The sequence below is a fragment of the Calonectris borealis genome, chromosome 5 (assembly GCF_964195595.1).
Source record: "Calonectris borealis chromosome 5, bCalBor7.hap1.2, whole genome shotgun sequence".
Taxonomy (NCBI): Eukaryota; Metazoa; Chordata; class Aves; order Procellariiformes; family Procellariidae; genus Calonectris; species Calonectris borealis.
In genome coordinates, this window is record NC_134316.1 from 38,197,664 (window position 1) to 38,214,659 (window position 16,996).

The 16,996-nt window shown below is 44.1% G+C and overlaps 1 protein-coding gene across 8 annotated transcripts in view; it reads left to right on the forward strand.

Moving 5' to 3' along the window:
- TMEM229B (transmembrane protein 229B) overlaps positions 1-16,996 on the forward strand; it is a 35,090-nt gene that overhangs the window by 14,387 nt on the left and 3,707 nt on the right. The window contains exons 1-2 of one of the 8 annotated variants that reach the window (XR_012673916.1): positions 6,069-7,389; positions 9,412-9,498. The exons of 2 other annotated variants lie outside the window; for them this stretch is intronic. Coding sequence is in view for 4 of the 6 variants with exons in the window: in XM_075151895.1 (XP_075007996.1) it covers positions 16,906-16,986 (81 nt within the window). In the remaining 2 variants the exon portion in view is untranslated. 5 more of the 8 variants (XM_075151896.1, XM_075151897.1, XM_075151898.1 and 2 more) reach the window with 5 other exon arrangements.

Here is a 16,996-nt window from a genome sequence, read left to right on the forward strand (position 1 = left end):
TGGGGGGGCTGCATCTTCTGTGTAGTATTGCTTTGTTTTTGTAAGAGAACTTCTACTATGTCAGTTTGTTCCTAGCTCTGTCTTGCTGAGAAGCCAAAGTGTCATCTGCTAAAAGTTCCCTGAACACAGACAGGATTTTTCTCTCCATGCAGAGTGCTTTAGTGGAGAAGAGTGTATTTAAATGGCTGTTTGAGAACATCTGTGAAATACGTGGTTTTCCTCAACGCGTTTACCAGTGGGCATTTCTCTATGTAATGGTTGTCAATTGGCAGCTGAGGTTGAGAGGCAGTGAGGACTTACGGAGCTGCAGAGACTAAATTCGCCTCTGATTCTTCTGTGAACTGCTCTGAGCTCAGGTAAGAGGTGCCTAGTGTGAGAGAAGGCGTTGCTGAAGGTTTGTTCAGAGGCTGTTCCTCAGCGTAAAATGCACGTACTTAGATGCGGAGGGGTTTTTACTCTTTTTTTTCTTTTTCCCTCCTGCTGGTTGGTATGGAAATTCCTTCAGCCATTTCACATACCCAGGCTGTACCATGCATGCCATATTGCAGACTTTTGAGCATTTTTCCCCATTTTCCTTCTGCATCTTCCAGAGTTGCTCTTGGCTATTAGGCTTTTTCTGAGAGATAATCAGATTTTTAGTGCAGGAAAAGCTACTTGTAACTAGCAACTGCTGTAGAAATGATGGGCTGCTTCAAGCAAAAGTTTAACCTTTGCATTTACAGCTATCTTCTAATGTACCCTACCCCATTTGGAGAGCACTTCAGATGTTCTTAAAGAGCTTTCAGGAAAGAAAGTGAATGATACGTCAGTCAAAACAAGACACTATAACTTGTATCTGGAACAGTTTTCAGCTTCTCGTTATGCCAGCTAGCTGGATTTGCCCTAGAGTGAGCCACCTTTGGAGTTGTCCTGGTCCAGAAGCTGAGGGAAGCTGTGGAGGCTAAGATAAAATCCCAGACTGCGTTTGAAGAGTCCTCACTGAAAGAAGTGGTGGAAGCATCCTGGGGGTAAGATTGCCTAGCTGGGTTGAGAGGTGGGGTAGGTTTCACAAAGCGGGCTCTCAAGGAAGAAAGGGTTGGTCCTGAAGCAGGTAAAACGTGTTTGTCCTCCTGTGGTCTTGACAGAAGTGAGAAGACAATAAACTGGAAGAATACTTCACTTTTTTTTTTTTTTTAATTGGTGAAAGAAGTAGACAAACAGAGCAGGCAGTGGATTTGTGGTTTCCATAGTGATGTAGGTGTGGAAGCTTTTGTACAGCTGAGTTTCGCCCTCTCTGCAATCACACTTGAAGGCTATGAGTATTCAGCTTTCCTGCCAGGGAAATGTAAATACACATCAAACCTGGAAATGGCTGAAAATGCAACTGCATGTTCATGATTTTTTATTTTTGCTGTGTTACCCGAATATGTGGATGTTGGGAAGCTCAGTTCCATCGTGGCTTATTTCTTCTTTATCTGTTGTTCTGCTCTGAAACAGTGCATCAAACATCGTAATACCACAGTTCTTGCTGCACCAGGCAGTGATATGTTGAGCTGCATCCTTTGCTTTCTCTCATCCTTACATACACACACATCCCACAACACTGATGCCTGTGAGTCTCTGCTCACCCACACTGATTTCAAACATGCATTGATCAAGAAACATACCCCTAACTCTTTCAGGGCATGCACCACCCAGTGAAACTTGGAGAGATCTACTTCACGCTGTTTGTAGCCATCACCTCGCTTGTTCCTGTGGGCCACAGAAATGGGCTGCCTGTGACATTAAATCATGGTTATTTTAATGGGCGTTTTGAGAGTGTTTTAATAGTCAAAACATATGACCTTTGGGGAATTTTTGCATATAGAGAGAGCTGTTCGTGGCTGTGAATGGTTGAATTTGAGAGCCTTTAAATCTGGCTTTCAAAATAAGTTGGAGTGTGGAGTTTTTCAGCATCTCAGCTGATGGATTATCAATGGGTCATAGAGGTAGAGGAAGGAAAATGCTTAATGTGAATGCTGGATGCACACATCAGACAGTTAGGCATGTACCAGTCCTGCACACCCACTTGTGTAGTCCAGTCTCCAAGAGTCGCGGGCATTTGTGCCTTGTCGTCTTCCTTTTTACTCGTACTGCTGCTGGATGCTTCTCTTGCTGTCTCCCTGAACAAATCTCGCTTACCTTCGGCATTTGTTTTGCTTGTCTGGTGGATGTAATGGGTCATCTGTTCCCTTTATAGAAAGGAATGTTAATTATTTTCAGAAGGCTAATTAGGTTGCTAATGAGAAGCTCTACTGCAGTAATATTTCCTTTAATTACTCACTCTTAAGTGCTGTACAGAGAAGCTTATTGAATATGCTGTTAAATACAAATGCTTGTATCTGGCTTAGAGGTGCTCCTTCAGGCTCCCTGAAAGAAATGCTTTGGTAAACCTGGGAATCCCTGTGACACAGATGACTGAGCAAATGAGACTGGTGCCGAGAGCCGCCTAGTCGTGCAGCCTTTTTGACTCTGTGTGAATTCGGTACTTCTGCAAGTGACTGGCTGCAGTTGCTCTCTGTATTCCAGTTTTGCTGCTGCTTTTGGCAGTATTGGTAACCAATTGTGCTACCTGCCAAACTAATCTATAGTTAGATGCAGCTCCCACACCAAATAGTTTAGTCTAATTAGCCAGATGGCAGCTAGAGGCAGAGAGGTGGAGTGATTCATCCAAGGTCATGTTGCAGATCATGGCAAATCTGGTAATAAAGCAGAGGTTTTGTCAGTCCTGTGTTAGTGTGCTGCACTATTTGGCCCCTTGTGCCTCTCTTGGGGCCGGCATAGCTCACTGCAAGACTTGCATCAGTTTGCATATTGCTTCAAGAGGCAGCACAGCTGCTCAACAACCCCATCCGTGTATCCACCTTGGCACTGACTTAGGAAGGTCCTTTTGTTTCTCCATGTGAGTCCTGGCTGCAACTTGCTTCTCTCCTTTTTTCACCCTTTGTTGTAGAAATCTCAATGCCTTTTAGAATCGCTCTGAGAGCGCTACTGTATTCTAGATGATATTTTAGTTTTAGTACTCCCAGGATGAGAGGTGTTGGGGGATGTCCAGCGTCCCCTGCTTTTTGAGTGCTGAGCCTTCATGCAGCTCTGCAAAAGAGCTTCACTTTTTGGCAGCATCTTCTGATGTCCAGTCCAATTCTTGAGTCTTCTCTTAGCCAGGCTCTTGGAATTCTTTACACACTGTAGCTCTACCAGGGAAGATGGTGAGGGAAGGCTGCTGAATGGGGGCCACTTCCAGGCATCAGAAGATGCTCCCTATGCTTATATACTGATCATCATAGGCCCAGTTGGAGAAGGAAGGAAATCTGTCCATGTTGTGGATGCAGTGCAAAACTTCATACATTGTACCGTGCTGTCAAAGTATCTAAGTGCAGGTGACTCTGAAGAGTGACTTAGGCATAACAAATACCCAAGAAAACTATCATCAGCATGAGATAGCAAAATTCACCCTCCAGGAACAGTGTTTTCAGGAACAGATGTGCACTGCTAGAACAACTGGTGTCTGTGCTCTGCACATGCACAACTGCCTTGGCTGAGGCACATTAATTTAAAAGTTAACTTTGCATATGTAGCATTTAAGTTAACTTTGCATATCTTTACAGCTGTGGGAACTCTGAGAGACAATGAAGATATAGCGAAGCAAGTTGGTTAGCTGCAGTGTACATATAGGTTCTAAGTTACTACAAGCCTATGCACAAAGAGCACACTTGAAGAATGTCAAGGTATTTATTTTGAACACCTTGACATTGCTATGAACTGTTGTGCAATGTAGTGGAAATAGCGCTGTTTAGCATATGTGTAATGTAACAGGTTTGTTGTTGAATGCATCAAGACTAGTTATATAATGGAAGGATATTTAAGTTGTTTTACGCACGGTGGGAGATAAAAACATAAATTCTTACTCATCCTACCAACAGTGTATTGCTTAATACCTAGTGATTGTCATAAAAGTCCTTACATGCTGCAGGTTTGTGTACCTCTAGAAAGGAATGGAAAGCTGACCAGAATGTGTTCCTCCAGGACTGTCAATAGTAGATGCATGATTCAGGCACGAAAATGACAGCTCTTGATTGTTTTACATAAGCAGGGACAAGATAACATATGGTGCCTCTCTGTTTCCATTTGCTATGGGTCACCTGATGCTCTGTTTGTTGAGCAGATTTTAAAGATGGTTTAAAAAGAATTTAGCGTTTGGGGTTTTTGGAGAGGGTTTTTTTTTGGTGGCCAGTGTGAGCAGTATCAAACTGTTTTGCTTAAAACAGAGGAATTCTTTTGTAGTCTTATCACAAGGCAGTGAGATGAGAATTGGCATCTTCGTCCAGCTGGCTCTTTGCCCAGAGGCATGAGGTGCCTATTGTTGCCCAGAAGAAAAACAAGATAAAGAAAAAATCTTGTTTGATAAGACCTGTAATTACTCTATGTAACCTCAGGTATTTCACTGAGGTGGATAAATCAGTATTGTACGTGCTTTAAGCACCTCTAAGTAGGTATTGAAAGATGCAGGAATGCTCAAACTCCAGTTTTGTCTCCAGGATGGGCAGAAAGTCCCTGGCAGAAAATAGTGTGACCCTGGGAAAGCCCTGCCCTGTTTGGGAGCTCTGTGGCCAGTCGTTAACGGGGCAGGACACTCTTGTCACCCCTGGCCAAGGCCATTCTGTCTAAATACAAAAGGACAATTACATGGTAGCTGGGTAAAGCCTTAGGTTGCAGTTCAGTGGAAAGAAGCTAGTTGAATTGCCCTTCTATTAAAGGCCTCTCCTGCTGCATGACACTCCAGGATGGCAGGCTTGCCTCCATGCTGCGGAGGATGGCGCAGCTGTGGTTGTTTTCTTTCCTGGTTGTGCTTGCCATGCCCCATGGAGAAACGGAGTCCTTCCGGCCAGGTGCAGAGTGCAACAAGCTTCCTCTGACAAGCTGACAGAAATTAGTGGAGGCTTGGTACTTGACGGAAAGAGAAACTAATTATGAGAGGTGTTAAGAACAAGCTGAACTTCATGGATGGGAAGTCGTGGTCTTACCACTTCCTCTTACACGTTCCCATCTGGTGTAAATGGCTCTGTAGCACATAGCCTGGTAGATAGCATCTCTTCCAGTGTTTCAGCTGAGAGCGTCCTGTGTTTCATTAGGCTGCCATGAGACTTCAAAAATAAGCCTCTTCTGGGAACCAGGTGAAGTACGTTCAGCTCAGTATTCCCTTCTCTTCAAAGCTCAAGTGCAATATGGTTTTCTAAGGAGAGGTAATACGTTTTCCTGGGTCAACTGATATTGCGGAGGGGGGCAATAAGTTTTAGATACTCAGGCCATCTTTGGGCTTGAAACTATTTGAAGTTGAGTATCAGGTTTCTGTCTCTGATCTGACCAAAGTAGTAAGATCAAAGTTACTGAAAACATAGTCTGGGTCTGCAGTAGCTAGTTTTCCCTGGCATGAGCATTTTTCTTGTGAAGGCCAGCAGTGGGGAGAGATTGTGCACATCACAACCCCAGCTGGACAGAGCCACTGGGCCACCAACTCCTCCTTTGCACTTGTGCCCCCACATGTTCGTGAGGCCCCTCTATGACCATCACAAACCCAAATTTTATCTTGTCACTGTAGTAGCTGTGGAAATCTATGGATCTTCATTATCTGCTTAAGTGAAGCTAATGATTAGGAAACAGTGACGAGTTTACTTCCCTGACATCTGCCCCCTACGAGGCTTCAGCTACTAATACACTTACAGTCTTACTTATGCGTTCTTCCTTGTTTCCATCTATTCTACCAATACTCCAAGGTCTTTCGATCCTACTTCTTTTAGATCCACCTTCTGTTCTCAAGGAAAGATTCTTGCAAGGCTTTCCCCAAATTAATTTTTACCAGCTTTTCCTCTCTTTCTGTGCTTTGGCTCACTGGGTCCTAGAGAAGCCAACACAAATATGGTAGTAATTTTAAGAACCAAGGAAGAAAATTGCTCTGCCTTCTACTGCGGCAGCTGTGTGTGTGGACTCAAATTCAGGTCTCCTTTTACCATTGTGCTTTGACCTTTTGCAACTGTGCCATCTTTCTGCAGTTGAGAGTGGAAAATGTCTTCTGTGCGGATTGACAGCTGATAGGAGTGAAGAGGTGAGTAGTATTTTTACCTCCTTGCTGAGTTTAGGACTAGATTTAGCAGTTCTTAAGGATTTTAATTTTTAGGGTGGAAGCTTAATTCCTTTCTCAGGTGTTTAGCAAGTAGGTGGTATTAACATGATGCAGTTAAATTCCACAAGTCCTGAAGCAGATGCATGTTAGCTGCTATTCGGAAGAGGTGGTTTAGAATTTTTCAGAAGGCTGGTTGTGTAGATTGGATCTGGGAAAAGGGATGAATGTGAGTAGGGTCTCAGCACGTACCACAGCCATAAACTGCTAGATCTGCAAAGCAGTCTGAAGCTGTGGTATTGCTTTATTTCATGGTCTGGGCTACCCTGTGCTGTGAAAGATGAATTCCTGGACTCCAGGCAGGATGCTCTGAAGCATCCTTGTGCACATACGTAAAGACTTTTCTGTCTTCAGGAACCTAAAGTCATATACTTATGTTGACTAATAGATATAGGCAAGTTTTGAAAATGCTGTCCTGTATTGGAGCAATGAATCTGTTTGTTGGTTTTATTGGGGAGACTGTTCAGTAGAGCATGGTCATTTGGACATTCTGCAGTCAGAAAAGGAAATGCGGAAGAAGGGTATGAACATAGTATTAAATGGATATACTTTCAGAAGGGCTGTGTAAAGGCTGGGACTGAGCATGCTCTGTGGAGCTGTGATAAATGATTGGCAGGCTGCAGGTAGGAATCCTGAATCCAGTAGTAGTGTTTGTATGTATTGGGTTTGCATGGCAAGGTTTTGGTAGTGGGGGGGGCTACAGGGGTGGCTTCTGTGAGAAGCTGCTCGAAGCTTTCCCCATGTCCGACAGAGCCAATGCCAGCCGGCTCCAAGACGGACGCGCCACTGGCCAAGGCCGAGCCCATCAGCAATGATGGTAGCGCCCCTGTGATAACGTATTTAAGAAGGCGGGGAGGGGGGAACTGTGCAACTGCAGCCGGAGAGAGGAGTGAGAATATGTGAGAGAAACAGCTCTGCAGACATCGAGGTCAGTGAAGAAGGAGGGGGAGGAGGTGCTCCTGGTGCCGGAGCAGATATTCCCCCCTGCAGCCCATGGTGAAGACCATGGTGAGGCAGGCTGGCCCCCTGCAGCCCATGGAGGTCCACGGTGGAGCAGATATCCACCTGCAGCCCATGGAGGACCCCACGCCGGAGCAGGTGGATGCGCCCGAAGGAGGCTGTGACCCTATGGAGACCCCGTGCTGGAGCAGGCTCCTGTGGACCCATGGAGAGCAGAGCCCAGGCTGGAGCAGGTTTGCTGGCAGGACTTGTGACCCTGTGGGGGACCCACGCTGGAGCAGTCTGTTCCTGAAGGACCGCACCCCGTGGAAGGGACCCATGCTGGAGCAGTTAGTGAAGAACTGTAGCTCATGGGAAGGACTCACTTTGGAGAAGTCTGTGGAGGACTGTCTCCCGTGGGAGGGACCCCAAGCTGGAGCAGGGGAAGAGTGTCAGGAGTCCTCCCTCTGAGGAGGAAGGAGCGGCAGAGATAACGTGTGATGAGCTGACTGAAACCTCCATTCCCCGTCCCCCTGTGCTGCTCGGGGGGAGGAGGGAGAGAAATCGGGAGTGAAGTTGAGCCCAGGAAGAAGGGAGGGGTGGGGGGAAGGTGTTTTGAGATTTAGTTTTTATTTTCTCATTATCCTGCTCTGATTTGATTGGCAATAAATTAAATTAATTTCCCCGAGTTGAGTCTGTTTCGCCCGTGATGGTAATTGGTGAGTGATGTCCCTGTCCTTATCTCGACCCACGAGCCTTTTGTTGTATTTTCTCTCCCCTGTCCAGCTGGGGAGGGGGAGTGATAGAGCGGCTTTGTGGGCACCTGGTATCCAGCCAGGATCAACCCACCACATTGTAAAAGGTCACCTCAGCATAAAAATTAACACAGTCAGAAGAAGCAATTATAGGGGAAAAAAAAAAATCCTTCCCCTTCAAGTAGAGGGGAAGAGAGGGCAAATAAGCAAATCAATAAGGACAACATATAAATGTGTCTATGTATCTTTAGATATCTATACATCTGTAGATAGAACTAAAAATTATGTAGACATAGCGCGTTGATTTGCCTTTGTTAAAGCAGGTATCTGGTCCAGTCCAAACTAGAGTGTGAGAGAACAGTCCAGTCCTGTGATTTGGGGGAGAGGCCGTAAGAAGCTCAGAAAGACTTGGAAAAGAACCAAGGTGACATCAGCTATAGTCAGAGGAAACGCGGGGCATCCTTATGACCCAGCTCCCTGCCTCATGAGCTGGAGTGCATGAAGCTGCAGCTGGGAGCACATGTTTCAGTCGGAAGAATAGCACTGGGAAACACCCCTGGGACTGTACCTTCATAAGCTGACTGATTGGAAAAGGAGGGAGCTGTAGGACGCAGCAGTAGAAGCTTACAGACCAATGCTGAGTTAAGAAGTTGATGTCTGAAGAGATAAGAGGCTTCCCTGAATGACAGGCAGAAATAGCCTGGCAAATACCAGTTCTGCGTGGGGCACAAATGTTGAGCTATTGCTGTATTTAAAAGAGCTCATGAGCGTTCAGCTTACCACCTTTCAGAAGGCTGAGCGTTTCAGTCACATTTTCCTGTGGGAAAGCTCTGGTGCTGCCTTCTTGGGACACACAGCACTTAATCAGGTGAATGAGTCTGAATTGAAGGGGAGTCATAAACCGTGAAACATTAGAGGTTTATGGTGGATCTGATGCTTCAGGCTTACAAAAGAGAAAAATGGCAGGCGTGCATAAAACATGCGGATGTTGTGTTTGTCGTTGTAACCTGAATGTTAAGCTTCCTGATACCTTGAGGAAATAACAGCACTAAAAATGTAAGCCGCCTTTTGCAAAGATGTAAATAGCAATGAAATACCCAACACAATGGAGGGGTATGTCTGCTGTGTAGGAACTAGGCCCTAAAACCTAAATTTTTGTTGACTTGTTATTCAGGACAGAGAAATTTGACTGGTCTGTGAAGAGAGATTTACCTGAGTGATGCACTTACAGGCTCCTGCTTGTTTTTTTCTGAATTGAAATAAACCTGAACAATAGAGTACAAAACTCACCACCATACGATATATTTCCACTGCTGATGACGTACTTTGCAAGCCGGTGATGGTATGATTAATCCCCATGGTACGCTAATTGGTGGGCACTAGTGGGAGAAACTCTGGGAAACTGAAAGAGGAGCTGCCTTTCCCAGCTGTAGGCATGGTTGCCTACTTGAGGATCTTGTCAGACATGGTAAGGTGGTCATAGGATTCTGAGATTTATCCTCTTCTACCCTTCCTTTCCAGGATGTTTCTGCCTCTGAGGACCTGTGTGAACTTGAAATTAAGAAGATGAGGTAGCCGCCATCTTGGAGGCTCCACAAGGATTCCTTTGGTGAAAAAGAAGAATTTAGCAATCTGAGACTGCTCAAGTTTTCTCCACCACAGATGTTAGGAGGAAACTTGAGGAATCCCAGCCTGGTGAATAGCAGATAGGGCTTGGAAGACCTGGCTCTTTCACATCTCAGCAGTAGTTTAATGTTAGGAAGGAAAATATATCTATTGAGGAGGAAAAATTATGTTCTGTAGAATTGCCACCAAGAGACTTCCAAAAGGGGAAAGAGAGAAGAAAACTTTTTATGATGGTCTCAGTCTATGTTTCTGAAGGTGTTTAACAGTGTGCTCCCTCCTGTTTCATCTGTCTTTATGCAGTGCCTTCTGCTTGCAAGGTTTAAACCTAACTCAGCTTAGACCAAGATGCCAGGTTTCTTTATGGTCTGCAGCAGTTTTGTTCCTCCCAGATGAAGAGTGACTGTAGTTGCTAGCTGCAGGTGTTTACACTATCCAGTTACCTACTTTCCGTTGAATGCTGGGAGTTAATAAAGGCTTGTGCACTGGTGAAGAGTAATACAAGAAGAGGGAAATAGTTCTTTACAGTTGTGTATATGAGTATGAATTTCCAGTAAAAGAAGCAGCTAACTTTCTGAAACGCTGCTTTGAGCTTTACCTGCAGCAAACTAGGAGAGACTGCCTTGGATCTGTCAACAGTTCTAATTTTTTTTGGTCTTTTTACACACACTGCTGTTCTTCACAGATTTAAGTGACTTGGATTGTGTCAGGGTATTAGCAGGCTAGGATTTTAGATACTCTTACTTCACTGCCTTGATCATAATATTTTTCTCTGCCAAGCTTCATTTTCAATGTGAAATGTGTTTGGATTTTTTTGTTCTTTTTTTTGCCAAACCTGGCTTTCCTCCATTGCATGCTGATTCTGGCTTGTTACTGCAGATTGTTCAGAAGAGCTGGGCTAAGCATATTTATTTGTTACTGTTACTGATACTGACCTCCATGAGTTGTCCAAATCAATTTATTAGTCCACATGTTGGAGTGGACTAGTGTATTTGCTTTTCATTTTGCTTTGGAAAGAAGATGGGGGCATTTGCTAACAAGTGAAAAAAAACCTTTTTCAAAAAAGAACTGTCTGAATTTCCAAACAGCTTTAAGAAATCATGTGAGATGGGTCACACGTAATGTCTTGACCTTAATGTTGTCTGTTCTTTATGTCTGTTGGCTGTCTAGTGACAGTGGAAAGGATATTGGCTATGGCAAAATCTTGTAAACTCTCAGCATGTTCTCAGGATAAATTCTCTCTCTCCATTCATCTCTGTTTTGGGTTGCTTCATCCTGGTAAGCCATGATGTGCATTATGTTCTTTGAATGCCAGCTTTGCCTCAGTCAGCTAATACACAGCTAATACAACATGTTAAGCTCAAGCTTTCAAAAACAGCCATGAATTTTGATTGCCGCTGTGCCTGAATGCATGGTTTGAAATGAAGGGGCCCAGCCCACAGGAGCTTACAAGTCAGGCAGTTGCCCATCAGGGAGCTACGAGTGCTCAGACCTAGGCCTGAAGTCATGGGCTGCAAACTTGTGGCAGCTTTTGAAAAATGGGGTCTAGGAACTCAATTCTGCTCTCACTGCAGAGAATGAAGATAATAGTGAATCCAGCAATTGAGCACCCAAAACTGGAGGACGGCTGATACAGATTCTCAGGGCAGGTTGTGCCCCCCTGGACATGTCATCTCCTTGGGGGCAGACCTTCCATAGTGCTGGTCCTCTCCTCCGCAGTTTTAGTGGGAAGCTCTACCCGCTCCAACAGCGGGGTCCTGGCTTCAAAGTCTCTGCTTTGTGCTGGGGCCACTTCAGGGGCACTTGGGCCCTTGCTGGACACTTGTTTGAGAGCTGTAGTATCAGCAAATGTCGGGGACTCGGGGCAGCTTTTCCAAACAGGGGAGGGCAGCAGGTAAGGCACAGGAGTCTTCTAGCAACAGGCTTGGAGAAGGACGTGATCGTATCTGAAAGAGATGCTGGGGAGATCCAGGGATAATCCTTCTAGATGCCGAGTTTGGACTCAGTCATTTTTCACAGATTTGTCTTGCAAGTCTGCTGCTTGCTTGACTCTTGAGGGGTCTTAGCTTCTGTCAGGAACATAGGAAGCATCCCTCTTGGTCTTTACTCTAAGTAAAGTCTTACTGTAGGTAAAGACCTGCTGCCTTCATTTGTTCTGAGGTTAGAGTGGTCACTGTGGGCTAAGGTGTGTTGGAGTAACATGATGCTATGTGTGAGGCAGGGCATGGGAAATCTCAGCTTTCTGCACCTCTCCTGCCATTCATGAGATCACATTAGTCAGAAAACTATTCTTTAAACTAACAATGTCTTAATGTTTTCTCTTTGTTCTCTGAAAAGCCCTACCTCTACTCCCTCCCAGGAATACCCTACCTTTCTTATTCCCATTGTGAAGTGGTGCCTTCTGGGCAGCCCACACACAGGCATTACCGGTAAGAACTACACTTCCCCATTCCTTTGGCTTAGTCTGGTAATTGGATTTATTTAATCTCCTTTTGTCATCATTCTTTTTTACGGTATCCCAATTCTCTTTGGAACAGATTCAAAAGATAGGCAGGGATCAGAGGCTGCCAGCAGGTACAGAGCGAACCAGGCAAGGGAACGAGGAGTGGCAGAGAAATGATGCACCTTCAAAGGGAAAGGAGCTAAAGACGAAAATGAGGGGAAAATGCAGACTGGAAATGGGCTGCCCATTTCCTTACTCACAATACATGGCCGTGTGGGTAGAACTCAGAGGAAGGGAGACAGTGTGCATCCTGATGGAGGTGGAGTCCAGAGAGAGAAGCAGCAAATCAGATGATTAATACATTCAGAACTGACCAAAATCCCAGGGCTCCAGATCCATCCTGAAAGCGCAAAGGAGTGGGCATCAGGTCTGTATTTGGAGACATTTGTCTGTGGCATGCTTTTAGCTTCATTGCAGGGCTTGATTAATCGATCTGCTGGAACTATTCCACACTTCAGTATAGTCGAAATTCTATTTTCTGAGCCACAGTTAATTGAGGCTCTCAGTTACCTGAAGGATGAATATCTCCTCGGAGTTATGACTTCAGCACATAAGTACCGCTAAGACTTTACCGCATAAATCTTTAAACACTGATGAACTAATGTCTTGGGGCCAAATCGAGCACCAGTGTTCTGTAAATCTTTACTCCTAATGGTTTGTGTGAGATTTATATGAAAATGTTGAAGCCAGATTTGCAGCGCATTCATTGAATGTTGTCCAAGGTTGCACAGGCATGCTCATCTGGTGTTTACTCACAGGGAAAATACAAAATAAGAGAGGAAGAATTACATTTAAAAAGGTATTGCCCAAAAATGCATGTCAATTTTCATTGACTCTACTCTTTGTTAAAGCGGAAAAGCAGATACACGTCTGATTCTCCCAGTCTTAAGGAAGAACACAGTAGCTACAGTGATGTGCCAATAAAATACAAAGTCATGAAGAACGGTTACTTACATAAGTACTGTTTGGGTAAGAAGGGTCTGAGGAAAGAGAGTATCATAAGCAGTAGAGCTTACGGTCAGGGAGTGGCAGGTGCCCTCTACTTCAGAGCTGTCTGCGCTCGCAGTCCTGTCACTTGGAGGGACCGAAGTATCCTACTACATATGTGCCGCCTTTGTCTGCAGTTTCTCTTTCAAATTAAAAAGTAATTATGACATAGCATAGGTTTATAGATGCATGTAAGGTGTTTCTTAGAAATATGAACATGCACGTTATAAAACTAAATATTAGTAAATACTTCAAATATGAATTTGTAAAATAACACTGTGCCCTAATTGTTTAACTGGCAGAAACAACTGGGCACTAAGAATAAGGAACTTCCTGCAGTAGTTCAAGTTCACCTGCGGTGAATCAAGTAGCTGACAGAAGTTATAGCCTCAGGCCATCACTAATCAGGGGAATTGCCTCATGGAGGTTTTTTGTTTGTGTTTTTCTTTTATTAGCACTTCAGAGTTAATTCAGAGTATCTTGACGAGGTCTCATTATATCCATCCAGATGCTGTGAGTCTAAATAATTCTGCTGGAATAGAGGGAAAAGAGTGGGAGAGACTTTTTGAAGCACAGTTTGGCTTCGTAGCAGTGAAACAGGCAGAAAGCCACCGCAAAGGAGAGCTTTGAAAAAAATGAACCAGGCAGTGCTCAAGAACTTAATCAGGCATGAATATGACATGCACTGGTGTCTCCCCTGCAGTGCTTGCGTGTGACAAATCTGCCATTATTTCTTGGTCTCCCATCAACACATTTTCCGATCTCTTGCCTGCCCGGGCTGCATCACCTGGAAAACTGAATGCGAGTACGGAAGTGCTCCCCTTGCGCAGACGGGTTTTGCGCATGAAGTGGGGCCGTCTGGGATCTATGTCCTTTCTTCTTACTTGGCCTGCTGCATCAGGTTTATCTGTATCTTACGTCAACCTAGGGGATGATTAATATCCATTTCAGAGATGATATTCTAAAATATAAAAGTATAATCTGTGTTGTTACAATTATTATTTTCTTGCAGGCCTAACTTAGAGTCCTGCCCTGATCCTCTAAACCGGATTTCTGTAGAGAAACAGAGAATTCGCTTCCCCCTGTTAGGGCCGTGCTTGTTCACTGTAGCTGGAGGGGCTCTTGGCCCCTGCATTGCCAGCAGCGTTATCTGCACAGGCAGCGCAGTGGGGGAAAGGACTACGCATTCCTCAAGGCCCATAGGTGGTTTCCATAGACTTGCCTTTTTACTTCTATCAGCAAGCTGGAGAAGGTCTTACTGGAGAAAGAGGGAGAAAGTGCTGCCTTAGCTCAGGCTACCTAATAGTGTTGTATTAGAGGAACCATTTCTACCTTAGCTGCTTGAAATATAATTTGATGACGATGGAAAGTATTTTCATAACTTTGAATTTAGAAGCTCCCTGTTTTCCACAACACAACACAGTGTGAGCAGCCTCAGTACAAGCATGGCCATCCATGTGCAGCCTCCAGGACTTGTTTGCTCTCTGCTGAGACAATTGCGTAGCTGTGTCTCTAGTTTTCAGGAAGCCGTTCCCTATCCCACTGTAACTACCTCAGTGATGAATGTCATTTGTTTTCCTCAGGAGACTGAATAGTTATCATACATTTTTGGTCTGTATTACTGTCACTCCATTAAAAGTCTTGCATCACCAAATTCAATTATCTACTTGAGGCTTTTCACAAATCTGCATCTCTTACTGAATCCAGTCTTGGCCTTCTGTTTGGATGCTTCTCCCACTAATGTCCTGCAACTACTTTTTAGCTTGATCCTTTTATCATGAATTGCTGCTTGATAAAAGAACACTTTTTTTCCTTCATTTCCCTCTTGAGACCTTCTTGTGCTGTATTGCCTACCAGGCACCAGCCAGTTCGGTATGGCTGGCAAATAAGATGCTTGCGAACAGCTGCAATTTTAATTGTTTTGTAAATGCTCAAGTGACTTGTAACTATTACATTGTGCAGTCCCCAACTTGTGCAATAATGTGCTGTAGCTTCTTGTAGTCTCCCTAGGTATCCTCCATTCCCTTCTATGTCTGACCGTGTACTTTTTGTCTTATTTTGAATGAAATATTTTATAGGAGGAGCTGTGATTTATGGATTTGCTTAATGCCTAGCACAGTGGAACCAGTTTATGTTTGGGCTACCACAGTTTGGCATCTGCCCTGTCTTGGGATGCTCTTAACCAGCAGGCAGCCTGTGAGGACTCTTTCAAGTATATTGTAAGGAGGAAGTTCCCATCAAGGCTGGGCTGACTGGGCACGTGACAGTAGAAGGCAAATATTGAGACAGTGTCAGCGCATTGATGCTTGTCTCCTTGCAGTTGTGGTGAAAGGCTCAGGGTTCAAAAGACGTCAACAGTGGTCTTTGCAATGGGTTAACTTGTATTGTAGATATTGTGCCAGGCCTGGTCTAGATTTAGTTATTAGACTTCTAGTGTAGTGACTAGATATTTTGCAAAGTGTAAAAAAGAAATAGAGAATAAATAGATAATTATTAAGTAAGTGGTATAGAACCAGGAAAGAGAAATCTTCATTGCACAGAGGAAATAGTTGGGGGTAGAACAGGACGTAGCTTGTTGGATATATTTGTCTGAGTCTTTGGTTTTGGTGGGCAGGTGTAAGGCAATGGAAATAATTGGTGAGGGGATCCTTGGAATAAGAAGGGAGAGTCTGAGAGGGAAGGACCTGCTGTGCATTTGGTCCAACTTTGTGAAGAGATTTTCAAAATTACAAGGAAAACTTTACAGATAGTACTGCATGCTGTGGATGCTCCCAGCTAACAGTTCGAATACGTTTCATGTAAAGCTGTAGAGGGAAATGCAAGGACTAAGGACCACAAGTGGAAAAGCTTTAGAAAGGCTTATTGAAAGAGAGGAAAACCATACAATCCCTTGGCAGCTTAGTAAAAACTTTACAATAGTTTTCTTCCCTGGAGAATGACGTTCTGTATTTCGTCAGTGCCTTACCTAGCAATAGGTATGACTTCTAAGGTCTCTGCATCTTTTGACGTCTGTCTCCTCAGATATAAAAAAACTTCTTTCCTGCTGCAGCCATATATCCCCATTCTGACAAAAGATATCTACAGTTCATTTCCTTCTTATTACTTTGCCTTACTCCTGTACCTCTGACTATTTATTTGTTCTTGAAATTATGTTCCATTATGAGAATGGAGGAATGATATGAGGATTCAAACTCCTAAGCTTATCAACTGTGCTGGCAAACTAACCAAGTAACATTACATGGATAAACACTCATTCTCCTCAGAAAGAAAATTTGTGGTGCCCTTACACGTAAGCTTTTTGTGGATTGTGTGGAGATACACCCCCTGCATATTTCTCATGTGCCACCTCCACTGCTTTCTTGCAGGGTCTCTTGGGACTGAACTGTTAGGAGACATAAGGGAATTCCTAGCGACTCCTTAGTCTTTCACACAAGCTCACAATGTGCTGTTGACCCAGATCTGTAGCATCTGATGTAGTTCAGTGTCCTGTGTAAAATGGATTGTGCCATTAGGAAATGAGTCTTTGTTCAAGCACCCACATCATATGAACTGCCAAGACTTTGGTTGTTTGGGTGTCCATTTAAGAGAGGAGTGAATATGTCATGGATACAGCTCTGTCCTTTCCACTTTCAATATTCCCCTGTGAATATTCTACATATCTTCATGTTCATTATTATAGTTCCTTTTTCCTTATAAACATTTCTCTTCTCTCATCTCCTATCAGAATTTCAGTCATACTGCGTGTTAATACTTTGTTCACACCGTGTTTACAGGGCAGGGGGCAGGAACAGTCTCTTTCCAGATGGCATGGAATGACTGCACATAACATTAGTGTGGTCCTTTCCTAGCACCTTGTGCCACAGAACTGAGAAGTGCAGAGCAAAGAAGTTAAATAGTGCCTGATGAAGAGTCAAGAGAAACCCAACTTGAAGGAGTTCTTTCTAAGAATGAAAGAGGTCAAATTCACCCTGTGGTGTAAATCTGTAAGGCTTC